We start from the raw sequence: 23,863 nt of genomic DNA, 5'->3' as shown, positions 1-23,863 counted from the left end.
TAAAATGTAAACAATGTGCATTGGAGGAGTCTGAATTTACAAAACCAAAATTATATTTTGGAAGATTTGTAACTATTTTTTAAGTCTTCTTAAGTTTAGAGTTTTGTGGCACTGACAAGCATTACAGACTTTCAATATTAAGATAAAGTACAGTAATTTTACAGTGTAACATATGTTAGCTTAAAACCATTTAAAGACACTACTTGCTTAAGGAGGGCCAGTCTAGCCTTTAAAGGATTTAGATGGTTTATACTGTATTAATGTATAAGCCTTTTCAAAGATTCCAAATAAACATATAATAGAAATTTTAATTCTTCAGAGAATAAATGAAATTATGTCATTGTTAGGAATCTAGCAATTCTGTGAAACATTCAAATAAGTTTTAAAGAATTTAACAGTTTCATCTCAACTTCATATTGGTCTTCAAACATTATTTTGAAAGAAAAAAGGAAAAAAACAAAATTCTCATTTCCTTAAACTCATGATAACCTTCAATTTTTCATGTACATGTCAGTTGCAAGTTGACCCCACGAAGTTGCTGTAAGATACTCTGTTACTTAAAAGTTGTTATAATAGCTATCATTTGGGAGAAAGCTTTTTCTGTTTGCTAATATGAGCGTCACTTCACATATGAAACTCATGTGACATTTTATCAGATGTTTTTTCTTCATAATAAAGGTTTCCAAATGGTTATCTACAGTCATCCCTGTAGCCCTCATTAATGATTTACACTGATTAGTCCAAGTGCTTTTCTAGAGCTTCTTACCAGACAAGTTATCTGGAGTTTGAGGTCCTCGTGGACCACCTAGACAGAAAGGGCTTTAAAGGCAACTCGTTACAGTGGTAAATACGTGTCATCTCTCTTGATGACTATTACTCTGCAGTCACAAGCAAACTACAGACAACAGTAACACACTGTGAGTGGTGCTCTGTGTCTGCTTTAGGTTAGGCCTGCGTCCCACTGAGCAGATGGGTGCTGAGCTGAGCGCTCCTCTGTGTGAGGCCTGGCACCACATACCGAAGAGGACTCGCGGGCCAAGCACAGTCCCTGGGCCTGAGGCATCTGACGGGGAGCCAACAGGGAAACTCATGACTATGGCGTTAGACGAAATGGAAAAGGACAGGATCAGGTCTGAGGGGAAGACAGGGTTGGCACCTCTGCACAATCTACACAGGTCGGGTTTGTGCAAGGGGAACAGTGAGGGAAGGGAAGGAAAAGAAGTGGTCTGCTGACACAGAAAATTTCTAAGCCTCGTCTGTGGAATGGATGCTACCCAAAAACGGATCAAGAAAACGCATTAGGAAGATTGTTCAGGGATTCCCTGGTGGCACAGCGGTTAAGAATCCGCCTGCCAATGCAGGAGACACAGGCTCGAGCCCTGGTCTGGGAAGATCCCACATGCCATGGAGCAACAAAGCCCATGCGCCACAACTACTGACCCTGAGCTCTAGAGCCCACGAGCCACAACTACTGAGCCCTCATGCCACAACTACTGAAGCCCGTGCACCTACAGCCCATGCTGTGCATCAAGAGAAGCCACTGCAATCAGAAGCCCGCACGCCGCAATGAAGAGTAACCCCTGCTCGTCGCAACTAGAGAAAGCCCGTGCGCAGCAACAAAGACCCAACACAGCCCCAAATTAATTAATAATTAATTAATTAATTCTTTTAAAAAGTACTGATACATGCTCCAACAGAGATGAACCTCAAAAACATTATGCCAAGGGAAAGGAGCCAGACACAGGAGACTGCATATTGGATGCCTCCATTTCTATGAAATTTCTAGATAGCTAAATGCCTAAAGACAAAACATGGGCTGGAGGAGGAAGGATGGGGAGGAACTGTTTAAAGGGGACAGGGGCTTCCTTTGAGGGATGAAACTGTGTTGCAACCAGGCGGAGGTGGTGGTTGCTCAACACTGTGAAGATAATAAATGCCACTGAACTGTTACCTTTAAAATGGTTGATTTCATGTTGTATGAATTTAAGCTCTTTAACAACAATAAAAAATTCTTTTAAGGAACCAAAAAGTAAAAGATTAGAAAGAACTAAGAAGAGCAACACAAACGTAAGACATGAGCCCAGCTCTTCCCTCTGCTGCCAGCACAGCTCCCGCTGTGCAGAGAGACGCTGTGCAGAGGCTGCGAGGGTGCTGAGCTGCTGAGTCAGGACACGACGCCCGGGGCTGCTGAGGAGAGCAAGAAAGGCCAGCGGGAGGAGGCGGCGTCCTAACGCGGGTCCTCACTTAGGCTTTACCTTAGCTCAGCCGGCCGAGCCAAAAGCCCACTGCTGACAGTAAGCACGGTTCTAAGAGCAGCAGCTATGTGATTTTTTTAGAGGTAAAAAATTTACACAACATTGTAAATCAACTATACTTCAATAACATTTTTTTTTAAAAAGTAGGTAATTTGCATGTAAATTTAAAACGTGACAGCCAAATGAAACCTGTCTATAACAAGGACTCAAAAGTACCTAAATTGGGGGATGGGATAGGAGGGGGATTAGGGAAGAAATCCTTATAAATCAATGTTCAAAGCCTCAGGGAGCTAACCCTTACTATTCACTAATTCGGCATCCCTAGAGGGCCAAAATACATTTTAAAGACATAAGGTACAATCTGACTTTTGGACAGTCTCAGTCTTTTCTTTTTTTTTTTTTAATTTTATTTATTTATTTTTGGCTGTGTTGCGTCTTTTGCTGCTGCACGCTGGCTTTCTCTAGTTGCGGCAAGCGGGGGCTACTCTTCGTTGCGGTGCGCGGGCCTCTCACGGCGGTGGCTTCTCTTGTTGCGGAGCACGGGCTCTAGGCCTTCAGTAGTTGTGGCTCACGGACACTAGAGCACAGGCTCAGCAGTTGTGGCGCATGGGCTTAGCTGCTCCGTGGCATGTGGGATCTTCCTGGACCAGGGCTCGAACCTGTGTCCACTGCATTGGCAGGAGGATTCTTAACCACTGCGCCACCAGGGAAGCCCGGACAGTCTCATCTTGATACACAGCAACTGCTGAAAGGCCCCCTGGTAGTGTCAGGCATGGCTGGAGCCCGAGGCCATCAGGGTACCACGTGCTCTGCTCTGTGTTGGCTTCACGCGCCCAGAGGCTCTGCCTCAGCAAATGTGGCAACACAGCAGCTCAGACTTACAGCCTACCAGCTTATCAGCATCCACAGCAGAAGAGCCAGTGGAAGTGTATTGCCAACAGAATTACTTCACCTCTCAAGGACGCACAAGGCAAGCATCATGCACGTCTGGTTTTAAACGTCGGCCGAGCTGACCCCGCAGTACCACACTGGGCTCGGTCCTACCTGAAGACTTGGATCCAAGAGTGGATGAGCCGAGCCTGCGGGTAGTCCCCATTCCAACGTTTCTGCGGGAGCTTGCTGGAGCTTTGGATGACGTAGAGCTGGCGGAAGAAGGCCTATTACCATCCACAGAATCCTCATCATCAAAATTTTTATCTGAAGAATAAGCACAGAAATCATTTTTTGTTTTTTGTTTTCATTTTTAAGTATTTTTTCACCTGAACTGAAAACAGCAACTAGTCTTAGAGATGAATGGTTTGCCAACTCTTTTGGAATCTGAGGTGCCCATCCAGGTCTAGAAAAAAAGCCTTAGGTGAGTCAAGAATGCAGCTACAAACATCCTGTTTGCTTTCACACATCTGGAATGCTCTCCACCCCAATTCTGGAAAACCATGAAGAAGAAAATAACCTCTCATAAAACTACCACCTAGGAGCAGTTACTTTAACAATTTGACAGATTTCTGACCATTCTCTCATGCATTTTTTAATAGTTAACATGAGACTATATTTCATTTTTGGATACTGTGTATTTCAAATATGTCAATTTTACCACATGATGAAACATTCTTCATAAACACCATTTTCACGGTTCCATGGTACTTTGCAATTAGAAAATGGCACAAATGAAAAATACTTTCATTTTTAGACATTTAGGGTGATTCTAATAACTTACCATTAGAAATAATATTGCAACAAATACCTTTCTACCTGCATCTTTGTTTGAACTTCTAATAATTTTAAGAACAAAAAAATTCCTGGAAGAAGGATTACTGGGTCAAAGAGTATGATAAAGTTTTTTTCTTTTTTTTTTTTTTTTCGGGCCTCTCACTGTTGTGGCCTCTCCCGTTGCGGAGCACAGGCTCCAGACGCGCAGGCTCAGCGGCCATGGCCCACGGGCCCAGCCGCTCCGCGGCATGTGGGATCTTCCCGGACCGGGGCACGAACCCGTGTCCCCTGCATCAGCAGGCGGACTCTCAACCACTGCGCCACCAGGGAAGCCCTATGATAAAGTTTTTGATGGGTACAGCCAAACTTACTTTCAGAAAGCTCACATAAATACGTACTTTTCCTGGAAATTCAAAGAAGGGCCTATCTTGCCACACCCTTGCCAATGCTGAATATATAAAAAAAAAAAAGCAAGCCTCTTCTTTACTGTTGCATTCTTCTTATAGTGAAGTTGAGCATTTTTTCATAAGTTCATTAACTTCTAAATTTTCTAAACAGCAGGAAATCCAACCAATATTCCTCAAGTTGCATTTAAAATTTAAAAAAAGAAAACCATCTTTGGGCTTATAAAAATGAACATACTTATGAACAGCATTTTGATGGCACAAAAATTAAAGCTCTCACGATGCACTATACAGAGCACGTGTGGGTCATTCAGGGGGCTAAACAAAGAACTTAGGAGTCATTAAAAACAAAAAACGAAAACTGACGTCCGTAGCCAGCAATATTCATGATTTCTGAAAAAGGGCGTTCGAATTTTACCAGAAAGTCTGAAGTAAATAATTGCTGACCAAAAAACAGATACAAATAACCTGTTTTTCTTGCTGTAGTTGCTTCTCAGCTGAACTATCAACAGCCAAGTCTTGTGTCTACTCAGGACCCTAAGGTTCCTTACACCTCACCAACAATCCCCTTCAAATCACAGGGCTTCTCTTATTCAACAGTCAGGGAGGAACTACATCCTCACAAATGCAGGTCCCTGTGCAAACAGCTTCCCTCAACACGCCTTTACATTCCCCATCGCCTGGGCAAGCTGTGCTGTAATCCACACAGCAAGCTCTTGCTGATTCAGGCGTTCAGTGGTCTATGAGCACAGACTTCCCACGTGGATTCAGAAGTGATTCTTACACTGCAGAGCACACTGACAAGGCCCCTGCAAGAGTAAAACTTGGTCTGAAGTACAGGACGAGGTCACCCACTGAGCACTGACAGGAGCCCCGAGAGCACGTGGACCGCTGTCGTGACGCGGCCACGCTGCGGGGCTGTCATTACTCGGCTCAGAACAGTGACAGCCCCAGGCTGTTGGGAAGGTAAATAGTGAGTGGGGGACACGACCACGACTATGCTTCACTCAAAAACGCATGTAAATTGTGTTTAGCTTTGTCTTTCTAACACCGGCAGGCATGCCATGTAGAAATGCGTTCAGTTATTGAGAATTATTTTCAGTGGGCCGATTTCACTGGAATTCCTGGGATTTCCACTTGCAGCAATGATGCATTATTAGCAAGGACCTAACCTCTTAAGAGAAACCAGACAGAATTATGTACAACAACTACTTTCAGACAGGACAACAGGCAGTGCAGAGCTGAGATGCCCCAGAGAAGGGAAACAAACAAGGTGAGCTCTACAATCACCCCAAGTTCCTGCCTGGAGACAATTCCCAGGCCTCCCAGGCCACCCAGGCCAGGGAGCCTGACAGCCTTGCTAAGTGGAGAAAATGAAGACCAGACTCCAGGGGGGCCAGGTAGCTGGGAGAGGCAGGGCCGAGTGCTGGAAAAGAGAGAGCCACACAGAAAGAGAGCTCTAGGCAGGCCGTAAGTTCTGGGCCCCGCCGTGTGAGTGAGATGCCCTAAGGGAGGGCAAAAAATGGCCAGGAGACTGTAAACTGAACAACCCCCAAAGTCCACACAAAGCAGGAAGATGCTCGAGCACCAGAGCTGGGGTGCCCTTGGTGACTCACTGGAGGCATTCAGTAGAGACCCCAGAGAGAGCAAGCCTAGTAGTGGGGCCAGGTCTCAAGGACAGTAGACAGGTCTGCAAGTAACTCAACTGCTTTGCCAAACAAAGCGTGACATTCTTTAAAGGACTATAACAAAATGCAAATGCTCAACAACGTAACAGTCACAGCACACAACATCTAATCAAAATTTCATAAACAGATGAGAAGCAGGGAAATGTGGCTCATAATCAGGAGAGAAAAACGTCAAGAACTAGAGACCCACTAGGAAATGACAGAGATGATGGAACCTGCAGACAGGAACGTTACAACTGCCACACCTGTGTTCAAGGATTAAAGGGACTCACAGACATAATGAGAGAAAAGGAAGGTGTTTTAAAAGGACCAAATGGAACTTCTAGAAATTAAGAAAATACAGTAGCTGAAATGAAAATATCGTTGAAATGGGATTCAAAGCAGATTAGACACTGCAAAAGAAGGGGAAAATGAGAGAATTTAAACACACAGCAATAAAATTTAACCAAAATTAAGCATAGAGACAAAAAAAAGAAAAGGCTGAAAAAGAAAAGAAACAAGAGGAATAGTCTCAGAGATCTGTAGGATGATATCCAGCAGTCCGACGCACGTGAAATTGCACTGCCAGCAGAAGCCAGAGGGGGAAAGACACATTATATACTGAGGAACAAAATGACAACAGCTTTCATCAGAAACCATGTGTGGGGCTTCCCTGGTGGCGCAGTGGTTGCGAGTCCACCTGCCGATGCAGGGGACACGGGTTCGTGCCCCGGTCCGGGAGGATCCCACATGCCGCGGAGCGGCTGGGCCCGTGAGCCATGGCCGCTGAGCCTGCGCGTCCGGAGCCCGTGCTCTGCAACGGGAGAGGCCACAGCAGTGAGAAGCCCGCGTACCGCAAAAAAAAAAAAAAAAAAAAAAAAAAGAAAAAGAAACCATGTGTGCCACAAGACAACGGAATGACATCTTGAAAATGGTGAAAGGAAAGTATTAACCTAGAATTCTACATCCAGCAGAAATATCTTCTAAGAACAGAGGGTGAATTAAAACTTATTCAGACAAACAAAAACAGAATTTATCACCAGCAGACCAGCACTCCAGGGAATGCTGAAGATCTTCAGGCAAAAGGAAAATGATAACAAATGGAAACTTGGAATTACATTAAGAAATGAAGATCACTGGTGATAGTAAATATGTGGATAAATATAAGACTTTCTTCTCGTACTTTAACTACTGTAAAAGAGAACTGACTATTTAAGGCAGAAATAAAATACTCAACATTTGGTCTCCATTCTTTTTATATTCTCATGTTACAGGAGGATAACCTCACGGCCAGAGAAAGCATCTATGTCGGCATGTGGATACCCAGGCGGTTAGGATATACGTTGCCGGAAGGGATGCCACACAGAAAACTGGGTAAGTATGAAGAGCATGGAAGCGGTTCAGACTCGTCCTCACGGAGCTTGTAGTTGTAAAAGTTAATCACAACTTGTCCGCGTTCACGGCAGATGTCGCATTATGTCCGCTGCGCTGACGACGCAGCTGCTTCATCACCAGCGTCGGCGTGGAAACGGCCCCCAAGGAAGGGAAGGGGGGAAAGGCAGCCAGCGGGAGGTTTTTTAAAACGGAGCTCCGACGGTCCCGACTCAGCCTCTTTACTTCCCCTCTGGAAACAAATCTAACGGGCTTACTTATTGAATTTTCTAAACAGATGAGAAGCAACTAAATATAGAAATAGCAAGAAAGGGGGGTGGAACACAGGAGTTAAGCACAGTGATGTGAATGAAAAGTGACAGTTGAAAGCCCGACAGCTAGACAGAAACTATAAAAAGCAAACACGCACATAGAAAACACCCCGAACTCACAAGGCTTAGAACCCAGTGCAGGGGTCAAATCACGTGTCCCAACCTAAAAGCACAGTACCGCGTGCCCATCACCATGACGCTGCACCAGCAAGATTACCTGATTGTTCATGGGATCCATGTGCTAACAGAGAAAGTCAATCACGTTTTCTATCTGAGTGAGAAATTCAGGGGAACAGGAACAAGGGGGTAGTCATTTACCAGGTTAAATGTGCCCAGAGAGGTGTTTGGAGGATAAAAGTCAATGGAGGCTATTATTTGAAAACTAACACACCGTCTAAAAATAAGTTTGCCCTCTGGTTCCCAGTTTTTGGGACACCCAGAAATTAAAATCAAATTCAAAAGGGGGTTAGGCCCTCAGAAAGGTACCCAGTTTCAGTTAACTGGGGTTAAATTTCTCTCACGTAGAAGGTGCCGTTCCTGACCCGGACAAATGAGCTGTGTCTGCCACCGCACTCGGTCACAGAGGAGACACACTCGGGATCCAGTCCAGGGTGAGGGGTCTCGTGGTCTCTGGGTCTAATATGTTTCAGTATCTTTCAACTAAATCAATCCATACTGAACTCTACGAGTCCCTTACATTCCCATTTTCTTCAGGCTTTTCAGCTAAGCAGACATCTGTTAGAATATAGCCTCTTTTTCTAGAGCTTTAACTAAGGCAAACACATGTGTGAGAATGAGTATTTTTAGCTTTGCAAGCTTTTGCTATTACATCAACTTAAAACTTTTCACACATTAAGACAACATCTGTTACACAGAAAATGTTCTTAGACAAGGATCGGTTCTCCCTGAGCCCAAAGAAATAATTAATTCTATCTCCTGGCACCACTGCGAAGACTGTCATTCTGAGGGTCACTTCTCTCGTGTGACAGCCTGGGGTAGAAACCTGGCATAAGCTCACTGGCGCCTTCGGTTCCTTTAATCTCTTAAAAATCACCCCAGTTCCATTCCCCCTTTTACAGCATTGGGACAAGACATTTAAAAATAACACGTGAAACTTCTACAGTGTGACTCTAATTTTCATCCAACTCTCAATCACCCCACTCCTGGTAACCCAATTAGCAGGCAGGCATCGTGAAGTGAAAAACAGCAGTAAAACAGCATGCCCCAAAGAACTGTTGATACAAGAGAGATGTTAAAACACAGAAAAGAACCTTTTTAAAAAATTAAAAGTCCAGAGAGCGCACACAGTCATTCGTGGACTTAGCAGCAAACCAGCCTAGTTCTCAAGGCTGAGTAAGTCTGTGAACTTGTGCTGAAGTCCTGAACTGTGGTCCAGATGCTGGACAGAGGCTGGCGAGCGGCCAGGGCCGGCACAGGCGGGGCAGAAGCAGTCCCTCCATCAGCCTGAACTGACCCACATTCTGAACCCCCTAAGGAAGGGCCGGCGGAGCCCCGGCGGCCTCAGGACTGAGCTGTAACCAGGCTGGATCGGGGATGATACAAAGCAACAAGCCACACACAGACTCTAGGTCAAAAGTCATCACACAGACCATCGCACAGCACTGTGACTAGAGGTTCAGGTCCAGGAGTGGCAGAAAAACATATCAGTCTAAAGACTGACTTCAAGTTTGGTGTTTAGAACTTGGAATTACAAGTTTTGAGTCATATTGTCCATTTAGAAAATGTATACACTCATCTATGAGGACGAACAAAATGTCACAGACACTAAGAGGAGGTGTCTGTCCCGTTGTCCATCTGCCAGGGAGGCCAGAACCTAAACCGCCAAGCTTTTCCTCTTTTTTCCCCTGAGGCAGGCTGTGACCCACGCAGGTCCAACGGGGAGAAAGTTCCTCGTTCGTTCTCTTTATAAAGACAACTAACTCCCTGTGTCAGGGTCACTTTGTGGAAGCTGATACCCCAACAGGCTTTCAGCTTCACCCACTCCCTGTTACTGAAATTCTCCTCCAAGGGAATGAGAAATGTGGCAGCCTAGTAACTGGAGCATAATTAGCACTCCCAAGAGAAGGCTGCACGGAGACACGGTAATAAGCCCAAAGGCAGGCTGCTTTCCGTAAATATCCCCGAATATCTTGTCTTGATCTGTCACAGCTCTAAGCCACGGCTGACGGCCCCATACACCAAACACACTCCTGTGTCATCCTGAACACGCCATCCTCTGCGAGTCTCCCCGGCTCTGTTCTGCTCTGGGCTGCACAGCCATACGTCTGCCTTTTACTCCGACTCCCCCTGTGATGAGCTGTGTGCAGATCTGTTCTGTCTCTCTGTCCCTGGGGCAGACACATTCTTCTGGAATCCCTAACACCCACAACAGAGCCTAGGCCAACACACAGTAGGGCAATCAGATATTTAACTCTGGCAGTCCGCAGGAAAGAAGTCAAAACTTGTGAATGGATGCAAACCATTCTTCATGTATCTTTTTCAGAAGCTTTTTACTACTTTTAAAAATGTATAAGGCTTCATTAGATAATATAGTCAAACAAAGTTTGAAAATATCTGAGGGAAAATGAAGAAAGTAAGGTAAAATACAACCCTAAATGTTTTTTTTAACCTTCCTGATGTCCTACCAGTCAGAAATCTTTATTCCTTTTTTCTGATAAAACATATACCTATTTAAAAATTAAAAGTCAAAGTCCTCTTATATCAATCATAACCCCCCAAAATTAAACTGTTCACAACGATATATATGCATTTCCAGACTTCAATGCATGCATAAACCTACCATTATACACACATATGCAACAAAAACTGTTTTGCCCACTACCAATATTTAGTAGGTATTTTTTCTGTATCAGTCTAATCCATTTTGAAGACTACTACTACACTGCTCACATATATAACATTTGATCAACTGCTTATAGATAGCTTGATTATTTCAAATCTTTCACCCTCATAACACCACTGCAGTCATGTGTTTAAAAGCAGCAACAGTGAATGCACACCTAGGTCTGCAAATAATTGCATGCCAGGCCGTGTCTGGGGCTTTGCCTATTCTCATCAAATGCTCCTGACCACCCTAAGAGGGAAGCACTATCATGACTCCACGTTAAGGGTGGAAAATCTTAATGCAGCCAGATACAAGTGCCTAGAGTCACACAGTTAATAACTAAGAGGGGGTGAAGCCAGGGTTCAAGTCTATGTGTGTCTGACTCAAGATCCTAGGATCTGAGTTGTGATAACAAACAACCACCACACAAAAAGAGCAATTCATGTAAACTGGCCACCGTGTGCTGAGCGCTGTGCTCAGTACTTTCTGTGCATTATTTTATTTAATTCTTACAACACGCCTTTGCTTACTTAAGATAATTTCTTAAACACGGAATCATCAGTAACTCTTATGGCTACAGACATAGAAATCCTCAACAAAGTATCAGCAAACCAAAGCTAGCAACATTAAAAAAAACTATCACCATGGCCAAGCAGGATTTTTCCTAAGAATGGAATGTTGGTTTAATATATAAAACTTAATTTAATACATCATATTAATAAACTAAAAGACAAAAATACATGCTCAGTAGATGCAATAAAAGTATTTGACAATACTGGGGGGGAAAGAAGCCTTTCATGCTAAAAACACCACAAACAGGGACTAGAAGGGAACTCCCTCAACCTGATGAAGAGTAGCTACAAACTACAAAAAGCACACTGTTAACATCTTATTTAACGGTGACAGACTAGATGTTTTCCCCCTAAGATGAGGAACAAGACAAGAAGCCTGCTCTCCCCACTTCTATTCAACCCTGTACTAGAAGTTCTAGCCAGGACAATTAGCAAATAGGAAGAACTAAAATTATCTCTATTCACAGATGACAGAACCTTGTATATAGAAAGTTCTAAGGAATTCACTAAAAAAACTATTAGCACTAATAAATGAGTTCAGAGAGGTCGCAGAATATTAAACCAAAATAGAAAAATCCGCTGTATTTTTATACATCAGCAATGAACAATCCAAAGATGAAATTAAGAAAGCGATTAACAATAACATCAAGGAAAAAAAAATACTTAGGAGTAACTTTAACAAAAGCTACGTTACAGCATGTTTGCTGACAACTGCATAACATTATTGAGAGGAATTAAAGAGACGTAATACATGGAAAGACAGCTCATGTTCATGGATCAGAAGACTTATGAAAAGTTACTTTGCTCATTATCCAAACTGTATTTCTCGCCCATTTGTCCTCACCAGCTTTGACTTTTAACCAAAGTTGGACGGTGCCTAGAGAGGCATGAGGGTGCACACCACACTGTCTGCAGCGGGTGGCTGGGTAAAAGGCTCTTTCTCTACAAAGTTCCTATACTCCTCTCTGTCAAAATATGGGGAGTGGGGTAAGTGTACGCCCCCAAATCCAGTCAGTATGGACCAGCAGTGAAACCAAGAAGGACCCTGAGGGGCTTCTGGGTATGAAAGCCTTTTTGCTGCCCGTTTCTTGTAGGCAAAACTCCAGCCTCCATGACCTTCCCTGAGTTCCAAAGGGCGGATTTGAACAGCAACCCCACCCTTGAACTATTGCTATACAACTCTTCATCAAATCCTCCCAGCTTGGGACACACGGTTTTGAGGGCAGGAGCCCACGGTGTCCCCCTCTGCCAGGCAAAGCAATAAAGCTATTCATTTCTGCTTCATCCAGAACTCTGTCTCTGGGATTGGATTCGGCTCCGGCGCGCAGAGGCTGAGCTTTCGGCATCAGCACTAACTAGGACCAGTCCTGCTTAACAGTGCTCGGTGACGAACACCCTTCCATATCCGCATTCTGAAACAAAACTTCCTCTGCCCTGTGTACAAAATTAAGAAATGCTTTTTAAGCATTTCAGACCACAAGGCGTAGAACAACTTTAACCTGGCGGGAAACACTGGCACATTGCGCAGAACAAAACCGGACATGGCGCGACGGGAGCGACGAGGGTGCTGAGAGCGTGTTACGGCTGCAGTCACCCACTGCCCATCCCGGAAAAGCAGAGCTGAAGCACAGGCAAGCTCAACGCCGAGGATGAGTCTCCACCCCCTCGGCCGTGCGCATGTCCCCCCGACGCCCGCAGAGCTGATGGGCCAGCAGGGAGGGTGGGGGCCGAGATGGGAGGACAAGGAGGAAGTTCAGTGCGGGCTTACTCATCCCCTAAGAAGGGAGCGAAAAGGGGAAGCAACTGGGGCAGACACGATCAGAAGCTGGAGAGGGAAAGGAGAGGTGAGAGGACCCAGAGCAAAGCTGCGCCGACACCGGCACCGCCAGGGACGACTGATGAGCCCTCCCCGCGCAGGTCAGGGTGCGCTGCTTCTTCGGCGTTGGATGGAGAACGTGCCGGCCGCTGCTCTACAGCGAGCCGCTCAGGAGAGACGCGGCAGAGCCCGCGGCCGGCCTCGTGGGGGAGGAACGCACGACGGGCGCTGGGCGGTGAGCCTGTCCCCACACAGGGCCACGGGCCACCGACCACAGGCCTGCACCTCCATCAAGACCAACCTCGAGGCTGAAAAAGGGGTTTAAAAACGGAGTCCGCCTTCGGCCTACACAATGTGTATCTCTCTAAAGAAACCTGCTTCCACTTTATTTAATCAATTAAAGTAAAATAAAAAGGTTTAATAGAATGGACATTGGCTTCTGTTTCCCTGTCTGTGAAGAAAGGGTGATACTGCCCACCAACAGGGATCATCCGAAGGCAGCCCTCCTCCACCGCCAGCTCCGACAGACCTGGAGGACACCCCCCTGGGACCATAGCCCTGCCTCGGGGCTGGGCGGGACCCAGAGGCTCTGCCCCCACCTGCCCCCTAAGTCACGGCAGAGCCTGTCTTTCTGCAGGATTGGGGCCAGGTGGAGGGCAGCCTAGCACTGCTGCAGCCCGAAGAAGGGAGGCCCCAGCCTAAGAGGGAAGCGGGAAGCAAGCAGAAGGCAGAGCAGAGGTCGGTCGGGGTAGAGCGGAGGCCAACGCCACGTCTGCGTGCCTGGGGACAAAACGAGACCCCTCGGTTACCCGAGCCAATTAATCCCCCTTTCTACTTAGATACCTGGAGTGGAGGTGTACCACGTCTAATCAAGGGGCTCTCTGTACCACTTGAAGGGGGTGTCACACAGATTTAGACAGAATATACGCAAAGGTAGGAAAACTCCAACTGATCAACAAACAGCAGCAGTTACGCTCTGGCACTGTGTGATGCCCTGAGTACAAAAAAGCAACCTTTCAAAAATATGTGGATGGAGCTGAAGAATTAGGAATAGAATTCTTTTTTCTTTAATTGAAGAACAGTTGATCTACAGTGTTGAGTTAATTTCTCCTGTACAGCAAAGTGATTCAGTTATACATATATATACATTCTTTTTTAAAATATTCTACCCTATTGTGGTTTTATCACAGGATACTGAATACAGTTCCCAGTGCTACACAGTAGGATCTTGTTGGTTTTTTGTTTGTCTTTTTATAAATTTATTTATTTATTTTTGGCTGCGTTGGGTCTTGGTTGTGGTGCAGGGGCTTCTCATTGTGGTGGCTTCTCTTGTTACAGAGCACAGGCTCTAGGCGCAGGGGCTTCAGTAGTTGTCACACATGGGCTCAGTAGTCGTGGCTCATGGGCTCTAAAGTGCAGGCTCAGTAGTTGTGGCACGTGGGCTGAGTAGTTGTGGCTCATGGGCTCTAGAGCGCAGGCTCAGTAGTCGTGGCGCACAGGCTTAGTTGCTCCGCGGCATGTGAGATCTTCCCGGACCGGGGCTCGAACCTGTGTCCCCTGCATTGCCAGGAGGATTCTTAACCACTGCACCACCAGGGAAGTCCAGGCCTTGTTGTTTATCCACTCTATATATAACAGTTTGCGTCTGCTAATCCCAAACTCCCAACCCATCCCTCTCCCACCTCCTTCTCCCTTGGCAACCACCAGTCTGTTCTCTTATGTCTGGGAGTCTGTTCCTGTTCCGTAGAAAAGTTCATTTGTGTCATATTTTAGAGGAACAGAATTCTTTTAATGCTCTTATAAAAGGCATAGAACTAATTCAGGTTATACAGTAAAAGAAATGTAGGGACATTTTTGAGAAACACAAGAATACCTCAAACTCCCTTCTGTAGAGCTGGTTCCAAAACGGAAGGAAGGATCCGCCTGCCCCTTGTCCAGAAGCCTTGGGATGGTCTCAATGACAATTTTCTCAGGGTCACAGGAAAGAAATGTGTCATTTATAAGGTAAAGGAAGAAAACTAAATTAGGAATCTGCTTCCACCAAATGGCACCATCTTTTAAATTCTCTAAACCCTCCACGGCCTGCCTGTGACTTGGAAGTTCAAGTCCAAGGCACAGGGTCACCTGAGAGGTGATGTGGTCTCAGAATACTCACTTTGCTGCTTCTGTAACAAAACTGGATGGATGCCCAGAGGCAGTGGACTCCTCCCCTTGCGGGGCGGGAGCGGTGTTTACTGGAGAGGACACCCCCTCAGAATACTCAGAGCACACCACATGCCGCTTCCTTCCTTCGTCTCTTCTGCATTCATTTACCAAGGACACCTCTGTGCCCGGTATTCTGCTGGGAGGTGGGATGCAGACAGGATGACGTGGCTCTCATCCTGGAGTTCACGGTCCAGAGTGGGAAACAGACACACACAACCCGCAGCAGTTATGACTCGGTGTGACGCTTTGCTAAAGGCACGCACAGGATATGCCAAGTGGGCACAGAAGAGGGGCCCAGAGAACAGGGCCGAATCAGCCAGGAAGGGTTCCCTGTGCACCACCACCCCCGCCCCGACCCTCTGACGTGACTCGCTCCATCACTTGTGTCCGATACCGGAGGACTTCACGTGAACTGGGACCGTGAAATGCTTTAAATGGGTGCACAGCCTACACGCTGCAGGAACACGGTAGACCGTGACGCTGAGTGAACACACGGTGAGACAGCACCCGTTCCCAAGACGCCTCCCGGACAGACAGAGGAGGGGCAAGGGACAGGGAACAAACTGGCCAGCGGCCCTCTGCACACAGACGGGTCCAGGAGCCCCAGCGTTCTGGGACTGTCCCTATCTTGGGCGCCACGGAGCAGAGGGCACAGTCGCCAAGTCGTGCCCGGCGGTTGGAGTTACTGAAGTTGGCGTCTCCTGACCAGTGTGAAGGCCCAGCTAAAACTAACCCTGTTAGTACTATGCCTTCCCCAAAGAAAAGAACCCACAGCGACACAGCAATCATCAGGTACAGAAGATCAACCCTGAAGAAGAGTATCTCCCAACACACCTCAGGAAGACTATAAACTCATCCTCGGAACCGACCGAAAGGGAGCGACGCAAAGAGATGGCTACTTTATTATCCTGAGTATCTCAGGGGGCGAAGGAGGGAAGACAGGGATGGACCAGCCTTCCTGCCGGAAGAGCTGGCCACGGAGCTCGGGGAAGACTTGAACTGTCCCCGTATTAACATGGTCTGGTGAGCAACCACGAGCTCCCGGCCAGACGGAAAACGTGGCTTCCCATTCTGCCAAGAACCGTCGTTCCCAGACATAGGTGTGTTAGTGCCTTAAGATGTGGACAGATCCAGGGAGAGAGAAACGCAGGAGGAGCCTCTGCCCCAGGGGTGCCTCTGCCTCTCACGCTCCTGCTGCCCGCGAGGGTCACAGAGCGGGGACCTGGGACCGTCCTCCACGAGCCACCCAACTCCAGGTCACTCGGCCAGAGGAGGAGAGGGCACAGGAGGCTTAAATCAGTAGTCGCTGGTGTGATTCATTCTCTCTCTCTCTCTCTCTCTCTCTCTCTCTCTCTCTCTCTCTCTCTCGCAGATGCCACAGGTGCTCTGGGGCAGAAGACAGTTCCTCACACAGGCTGGAATCCCTGCTGCTTCGGCCCTGCACAGAGCCCCGTAGAAAGTTTAACTCAATTCACTACTGACTCTTGTATTCTCCGGCCATGACTGTTTAGCTACCTTCAGGCTTCTCTCCTAGGAAGCAAGATTATCAAAGGGATTACCAAGGGATTACACTAAATCCCTTGAAACACAGATCAGTCAAGCTCAGGACAGCTCAAAAAGAGATTCTAAGAAATAATTAACCCTTGTAATGAACAAAAATTCACAGTCTTGTGAATTTTAAGAATCTGGCGATACTTCCAAGTAAACATCCCTGAGTCACTGCAGCAAGAGTTTGGGTCTGTTTCATCTTCTCCAACGATTACTGGGCCGCGTTTCTCTAGTGCAATTTTCATTCAAATCTCAACAATTCCAGTCTTACCATCTGAAAAGTTAAAAGTCACATTACAGTTGATGGTTTTCTATGATGTTAATAAGAATAGGGCCTTTGGATAACTGTGACACACACAGGCTAAAAACCAATTTACTACCGCTAAGGCCTTAGTATCTTTTACTGAACTTACTCTCTTAGCTACTTGGAGTTCACAATGCCATGATTATGTACAAAATTACAAAGCAAACAGTTATAAACCAAGAATAACTTGTTTGAAAATTTCAAAGTAGTTTGCTTTCTAAAATTCATTTAATCTCATCTGGGCCCATGTACTGCTAATGGCACTCAGATTTGTTGCTGTTATTTGTCTAGAGAATCATCCAGACTGAGTCCCTGCCAGCTAAGGGCCTCTAAGACAGACATTCTGATGCCTGGCCAGGTGTAGAGGCCACCCAGCTGCAGGCTAAAAACAGGAAGCAAGCAAAGGAAAGCTCAGGGCAATATCAACACCCCAGGAGGCTGTGAGCCTGTGTATTTTAAGGGGAGAAAGTACAAGTAAGTACAGTTACAGTACATAAGGTGCAGGGTATCCTCAGAGAGGCTTCTGGCAAATTGTAAGCCTACTGCTGAAATCACTTGTCTGATAACTGTCCTTCACACTGATCACGTGCTTATTTTCTGGCCCTAAGAATAGGGCACGTGAGCGCGCAGACCACGTGGCCGCCACCGGGGACAGCTCACCGTTACCCTGAGCCCCGCAGCCCTCCCCAGCTCCCAAGCCAATTCCCACGTAACAGCTTCCCAGTTACGCCAAAGGAGACCGCCATGTGAGGGTGCTTATGAGCGCGGACACCCTCGCTCCCCTCTGGCCGCCGGTCAAAAGTCAGCCTCGCAGGCACCTCTGGGCACATGGGGGGACCCCATCACAGCCCCTCAGCCCGGCTCAAAAATGTGCTCTGACAGCAGACTGCCTTCCAGTAACTAATGGGCTCCTCCCAGCAGTGGGAGGGGAGAAAGCAAAGAGATGAAAAAGGAACCTGGTGGGGAAGAGGGAAGAAAAACGGAGGAGAGGAAAGGCATGAGGAGGGAATGGCAGGAGAGAACAGACCCTCTTTCTGAAGTTCTAATGCACGAGCAAAGCGTTGCTCTCCTTGAAGAAATTCACAGAAGGACCGCGGGCTGGCGGCTGCCTGACTCTGACAACCACCTCCCTCCTTTGCCCCTCCGGTGACCGCGGGAGGGTCTAGTCCCTTCCGGACACTCTGCCAGGCCCTGGGAAGACAGGAAGAACAAAAGCGCAGGCTCCCCTCCCGCCCCGCAGGCAACCTGCGCTATAAAGAGAGAGAACACATTCGCAAACCCAAGTATGACAGATGACCCGTGATAAGGGTGATGCAGCGGAAGACCAGAGCATAGCGCAGCGGACGAGGGAAAAGGCAGAGGGGGTGGTGACAGACATTTTGGACGGGGTGGCTTCCACCAAAGACCCAAAGCTCACCATCATCACAGGGGTGAGGGCCACTCAGGCATCTCCGTCATGAGCAGAGAATTCAAGAGCAGGACGGCGAGAAACGGTAGCAGCAGAGTTCCAATGTACCGTGGACAGCGAAGCAAAAAAGGGTAGAGAGCGCGCTCTCGCAGGAAAGGGCCCTAGGGCGGGGCTGTCCTTCCTCTCTGGAAAGGGCATCACGGACTCACGACCCTGTGGCTCCAGCCTCGTGGCCACCAGCACGTGCAGGCAGCTGTTAGGACGGCCGTGACAGCCGCCCTAGCTGTGGGAGCCTGAACGCAGAGAGTCACACTCAAACTCGATTCTCGTTTCTGTCCGAAGAAACCCAAGTAAACTAAAGACACCAAAAATGAACTTTAAGATAGAAAAGAGGGCCTTTCAATTGTTTTCTTTTCCAATTTCATATTTATAAAAGTCAAATGTACACACTTACTCGGCCCTGAACCTGGCTTTAAGGAGAACCCACGAAGCCCATCTTAACTATTCTACTATTTTTCCTGCCTTGCTCAATCAGTTCTCCCAATTCCAAAGGTCAGTGATAGATCTGTTTTCAATGCCTGGGCATCCATGCCCGAGGGGACGGGTGCACGCAGGTGGTACAGTCACATGTGCAGTCAGGTGATGGGCTGAGCCTAGAAGCAGCCTCTGCGTGCGTGCCCACCAGGGAGGACGCGCCGAGGAAAGCATTCCGACCTCAGCGCTACACGCTTTCGTGCTGGATAAAGATTCTGGCATTTCCAGCACGGGGGTAAACCAGTTAGTGTGCGGTTCCACTGAGAAAAGATAACAATAACTGGAGTTCAGTCTTCCCCATGTGACTGTAACCTCGCAAGGTGGCGTGGCGTGGCGTGGCGTGTGGTGACAAGTACACAGGTTTCACAGAGCTCTTCTCCAGACTTGGACATGCCTGGCGCTGCTTTAGTTTAGACAAGTTACTGGACTCCTCTGAGCCTGTCCCTCAGCTGCAGAATGAGCATCATTCACATACCCGTTATCTGTGTACTCAGGTCTTCAGGTGCCCACTCTGTGCCAGGCCCTTAACTGGACGCCAATAGTTCAGAGAACAAAGTGCTTCCCACTCTCAGAGCTGACGGCCAGCAGCACGGGGAGGCTTCAGAGAGGAAATTCCTAGAGGTTACAGAGGCCCAGGGAAGGGACCCCGAGGCCTCCGCACCATGATGGTGGTGCCTGGAAGCTGAGCAGATGCTGAGCTGGGTGACGGGGAGCGTGGACTCCAGTGGGGTCCATGTGTACCAAGTCCCTGGGCTGAAAAAACCCAGGCAGCGATCAGGACTGACCCCAGGGCAGTACAGGCACACAGACTGCTGAACAGGCTGGTAATTATTAATAATAATAATCCCAATCACCTGCATGGTAATAAGTTAGAGTAGGGCATTTAAACTGGTACTTCAACTTCTCACAAAAGTACTCCAGGGCTTCCCTGGTGGCGCAGTGGTTAAGAATCCACCTGCCAATGCAGGGGACATGGGTTCGAGCTCTGGTGCGGGAAGAGCCCACATGCTGTGGAGCAGCTAAGCCCGTGCACCACAACTACGGAAGCCTGCGTGCCTACAGCCTGTGCTCCCCAACAAGAGAAGCCACCGCAATGAGAAGCCCGCGCACCGCAACAAGGAGCAGCCCCCGCTCGCCGCAACTAGAGAAAGCCCGCACGCAGCAACAAAGACCCAACGCAGCCAAAAATAAATAAATAAATAAATTTTAAGTGCTCCAAAATTACACGAAGATATTTATTTTAAGTGGACATATTTGGACTTACGTTTTTACTATTTCATGGAAAGGGGGGAGTTTTAAGCAACTTTAACTGCTGTGGACAAAATCTGCATATTGATGACTGAAAACTAACCTTCTAGGAATCAGCAACTAATCTTTCAACACCTTGGGTAATCTCTGAATGGCACAGTAACAAAAATCACAATGGATCCTTTCCCTGATTTAATCTTCTTTTCTCCTTTTGACCACAGGACTTCTTTTACCTTTGAACTTGGCCAAAAGGGTACTGTGCTTAATTAATGTCAGAAACCAAATCCCACAAATAGCAGATCTACACTTTGCATTCGTCTGGAAATGTCATTTTAATTATCCGTGTACCAACCCTGACCCAATTCTTCCTGACAACCACTACACAGGAGCAAAAGCAAGTCAGCTGGAAAACTCCAGAGCCAACTTTGGGAGTGGGTCCCTTCCAGAATGTCTTCTCATAGTGAAGCAGCTGCACCAAGAGCCAGCTGCCGCTTGTGCAAGAATCCTTCAAAGCCTCCATCCTTGCTTTAATGACTTCTTTCTCAAGAACCCAAGGGAGGCAAATAATCACACCTCTACGTAAGAAGAAAGAGAGAAATAAGATGACGGTATAACTGACAATAAACAGCTACATTCTGATAAATCTTAGTCCTCTAATGCCAGCCCCACCTCTACTTCAAGACACAAACCCACGTGAATCAAAGCCACATGCAAATAAGATTCTAAGTTCAAGTGTCCAGAACTACAATCATCTCCCCACACTCAAACCTGCTCACTCTCCAAGTGCCCCGCTTCAGCGGGTCCCAGCACCACTCAGCCGGCAGCCATCTCCCACCACGTCCCCCCCGCACCCCTCCACTCATGTCATCCTGAAGTGCAGCTGGTATGGTTCTCACCTCCAACCCCTCCCCTTGCTTACACACTTATTCGACCACTGATGTGCATCAGTACAGACTCATCAACACTTACACTCTGGGTCATAATCCGGTGCTACCTTATTGATCAAACTCTTCTCGCTCTAGTCTGTGAGAAACTTTCAGCTGCCCCCTGTGACAGCTGACATACCCCCGTCACAGTTTTGATTTGGTTTGTTTTGGTTTGGTTTGGTTGGGGCACGTCCCTACTGTCCGGCGCTGCAAGACGCCCAGGCTCACTGTTGTACATTCCCTGCTCCAGGCCTCAAATCTGCCATCCCCACGGACCCTGGCGGTGGTAGAAACCAAGATCGGAGCACTAGTGGCAGCTTCTTTGCAAGAGACCTTATTCTGCATCTGATTCTGTACCTTGTTTCTCTTAAGGGAGCTTCCATATCTAAACAAAAAGCTCAACCACGTCATTTTCAAGCTAAATCCAACTTTCACTTCCCATTAGACTGTGTCTCCACGTCACACAGGTGCTATGTGCATCATCTCATTCACTCTCACTGCAGCATGCCAACATGAACACGAGGAACCGAGGCTGACAGACCAGCCGCCCGCCCAGGCCACCCACTGTCCATGCAGACACAGATGCACACTCCGACGGAGGGGATCCGTAGTCCACACGCTTACGATTCAGTCAGCTAGACCCAAACACCATGTACAGGAACGATGACACTTTTTGGATGATTTAACCCGTCTGCACCAAACTGAGAACTTCAAGGAAAAACTTGTAAATTTCTCATAGAGCTAAATTTCTTTCATTTAAGAGACCAGCATTTATTCTAAATTACGTCATTTCATTTTCTTTCTTTCTCTCTCTCTTTTTTTTTTAACTAGTGTTAATGTCCCTTGTTTTCTGAAATAAGAGGTACGGTGGGGTTTTTTGGTTGTTGCTATGTTATATTTGGTGAAATTAAAGTTGGTCACCCTGGGGCTTCCCTGGTGGTGCAGGGGTTAAGAATCTGCCTGCCAATGTGGGGGACACAGGTTTGATCCCTGGTCCGGGAAGATCCCACATGCCACAGAGCAACTAAGCCCGTGCGCCACAACTACTGAGCCTGTGCTCTAGAGCCTGCGAGCCACAACTACTGAGCCCGCATGCCACTACTGAGCCTGCACTCTAGAGCCCGTGAGCCACATCTACTGAACCCGCGAGCCACAACTACTGAGCCTGCGCTCTTAGAGCCCGCGAGCCACAACTACTGAGGCTGCGCTCTAGAGCCCGCGAGCCACAACTACTGAGCCCGCGAGCCACAACTGCTGGAGCCCACACACCTAGAGCCTGTGCTCCACAACAAGAGAAGCCACTGCAATGAGGAGCCCGCGCACTGCAACGAAGAGTAGCCCCTGCTCTCTGTAACTAGAGAAAGCCCACGTGTAACAACAAAGACCCAACGCAGCCCAAAATAAATAAATAAATATTTTTAAAAATAAAATAAGAAAGTTGGTCACCCTGTATCAGTCTCTCCGCCCAATTTTTAAAGGTTTTACTCTGAGGAGCAAATGGCCTACAGTAAAAACCTCAGCTTCTCAGCACGGCCTACAAGGCCCCCGCCACCTCCCCTGCACTTTCTCCTCCAGGAATACCACACTGCTCTCAAAAACAAACTCGTCATGTTCGTGAGGTGATTTCCAATCCCAGAACCGCCCCCCTCGGCCCCCACCCGCCCATCGATGGGCAAACAATTGATCGGGGATGTCACATCTTCCAAGTGTCCGGATCACTACGTGTCTAAACAGGCCAATGCCTGTTTTAATAATAATATCTCTTTGAATGCTTACAGTTTTTAATGATTCCCTAAGGCTTCTATACTGAAAATGGCACAATTTCAGAATCAAAGAAACAAAGCCAGGGTTTTATCACAACAGTGGGGGCGAAGCACTGCGCTGGGTGACGGTTTGCTGGAAGGAGGGCGGGTCAAGGATGGCAAAGTCCGGGGCCACCAGCCCATTTAGAGAACTCAAACCTCCCGTCTCCCCGCCTAGCCCTCCTGAGGCTGCTATGAGAATCAGAAAACAAAAACAAACAAGAGACATTCAGGAAAGTGCTTTGAAAATACTAAAATACACAGAACCATAGTAGAAAATGGCTGGCATTATATTGTACAGATTGTTATGGGCCCCTTATTAACCGTGGTTGACAGAGGAAGATTCAGATATGCCCCTGCTACAAGAAACAGCACTTAAGCCTTGTTTCCTACTATACTTGCAGCTCCCTAGGGTAAAAAGTACCCTTTTAAATGCTTTTAAAGCCTGCATTTCGGGTAACAGTGACTAAGGAGACAGGTTATTGGAAAGGATTTATCCAGTGAGAGAACAGTCTTTATTTTAAAGTCAGAGCCACAAGGCTTTCTCCACGGTCTTTAACATAAAATGGTCAACCCCATAATTACGTCTCCCTGTTGTTTAAAAAAAAAATCTATAAGATGACAACATAAGACAAATGCTACTTATAAGTAACACACTTTCAAATCCTCAAATGAAGGGTTCTGAAAAGAGGTCACTTCAGAACATGAATTATTTAGCTCTCCTGCCCAGGTTTTGATTTCCTGCAGCAACTTAAGCTGAATACAGAATACTGTTAAAAGGGTCATTGACCACTAGCAGTATATGCTTTCAATTCTCAATTTTAAAATATAATTATATTAATATAATTAACAAACATAATCCAGCATCTTCCAATATGTCCATTTTCGGCAAACGCAACCAAATTAAGAAGACAGATAT

At 47.1% G+C, this 23,863-nt stretch overlaps 1 protein-coding gene across 21 annotated transcripts in view; it reads right to left on the bottom strand.

Annotated features, from left to right (window-relative positions):
- The window catches only part of CLASP1 (cytoplasmic linker associated protein 1), a gene marked incomplete at both ends in the record, with an annotated part of 231,564 nt that overhangs the window by 112,834 nt on the left and 94,867 nt on the right, over positions 1-23,863 (bottom strand). For all 21 annotated transcript variants that reach the window (XM_079710818.1, XM_079710805.1, XM_079710806.1 and 18 more), the window contains one exon: positions 3,300-3,452. In XM_079710818.1, coding sequence (XP_079566944.1) covers positions 3,300-3,452 — 153 coding nt within the window. The remainder of the gene's footprint in view (positions 1-3,299; positions 3,453-23,863) is intronic.

This window comes from Hyperoodon ampullatus (assembly GCF_949752795.1).
Source record: "Hyperoodon ampullatus genome assembly, chromosome: 8".
NCBI lineage: Eukaryota > Metazoa > Chordata > Mammalia > Artiodactyla > Ziphiidae > Hyperoodon > Hyperoodon ampullatus.
This window is presented reverse-complemented; position numbering and strand designations above follow the sequence as displayed.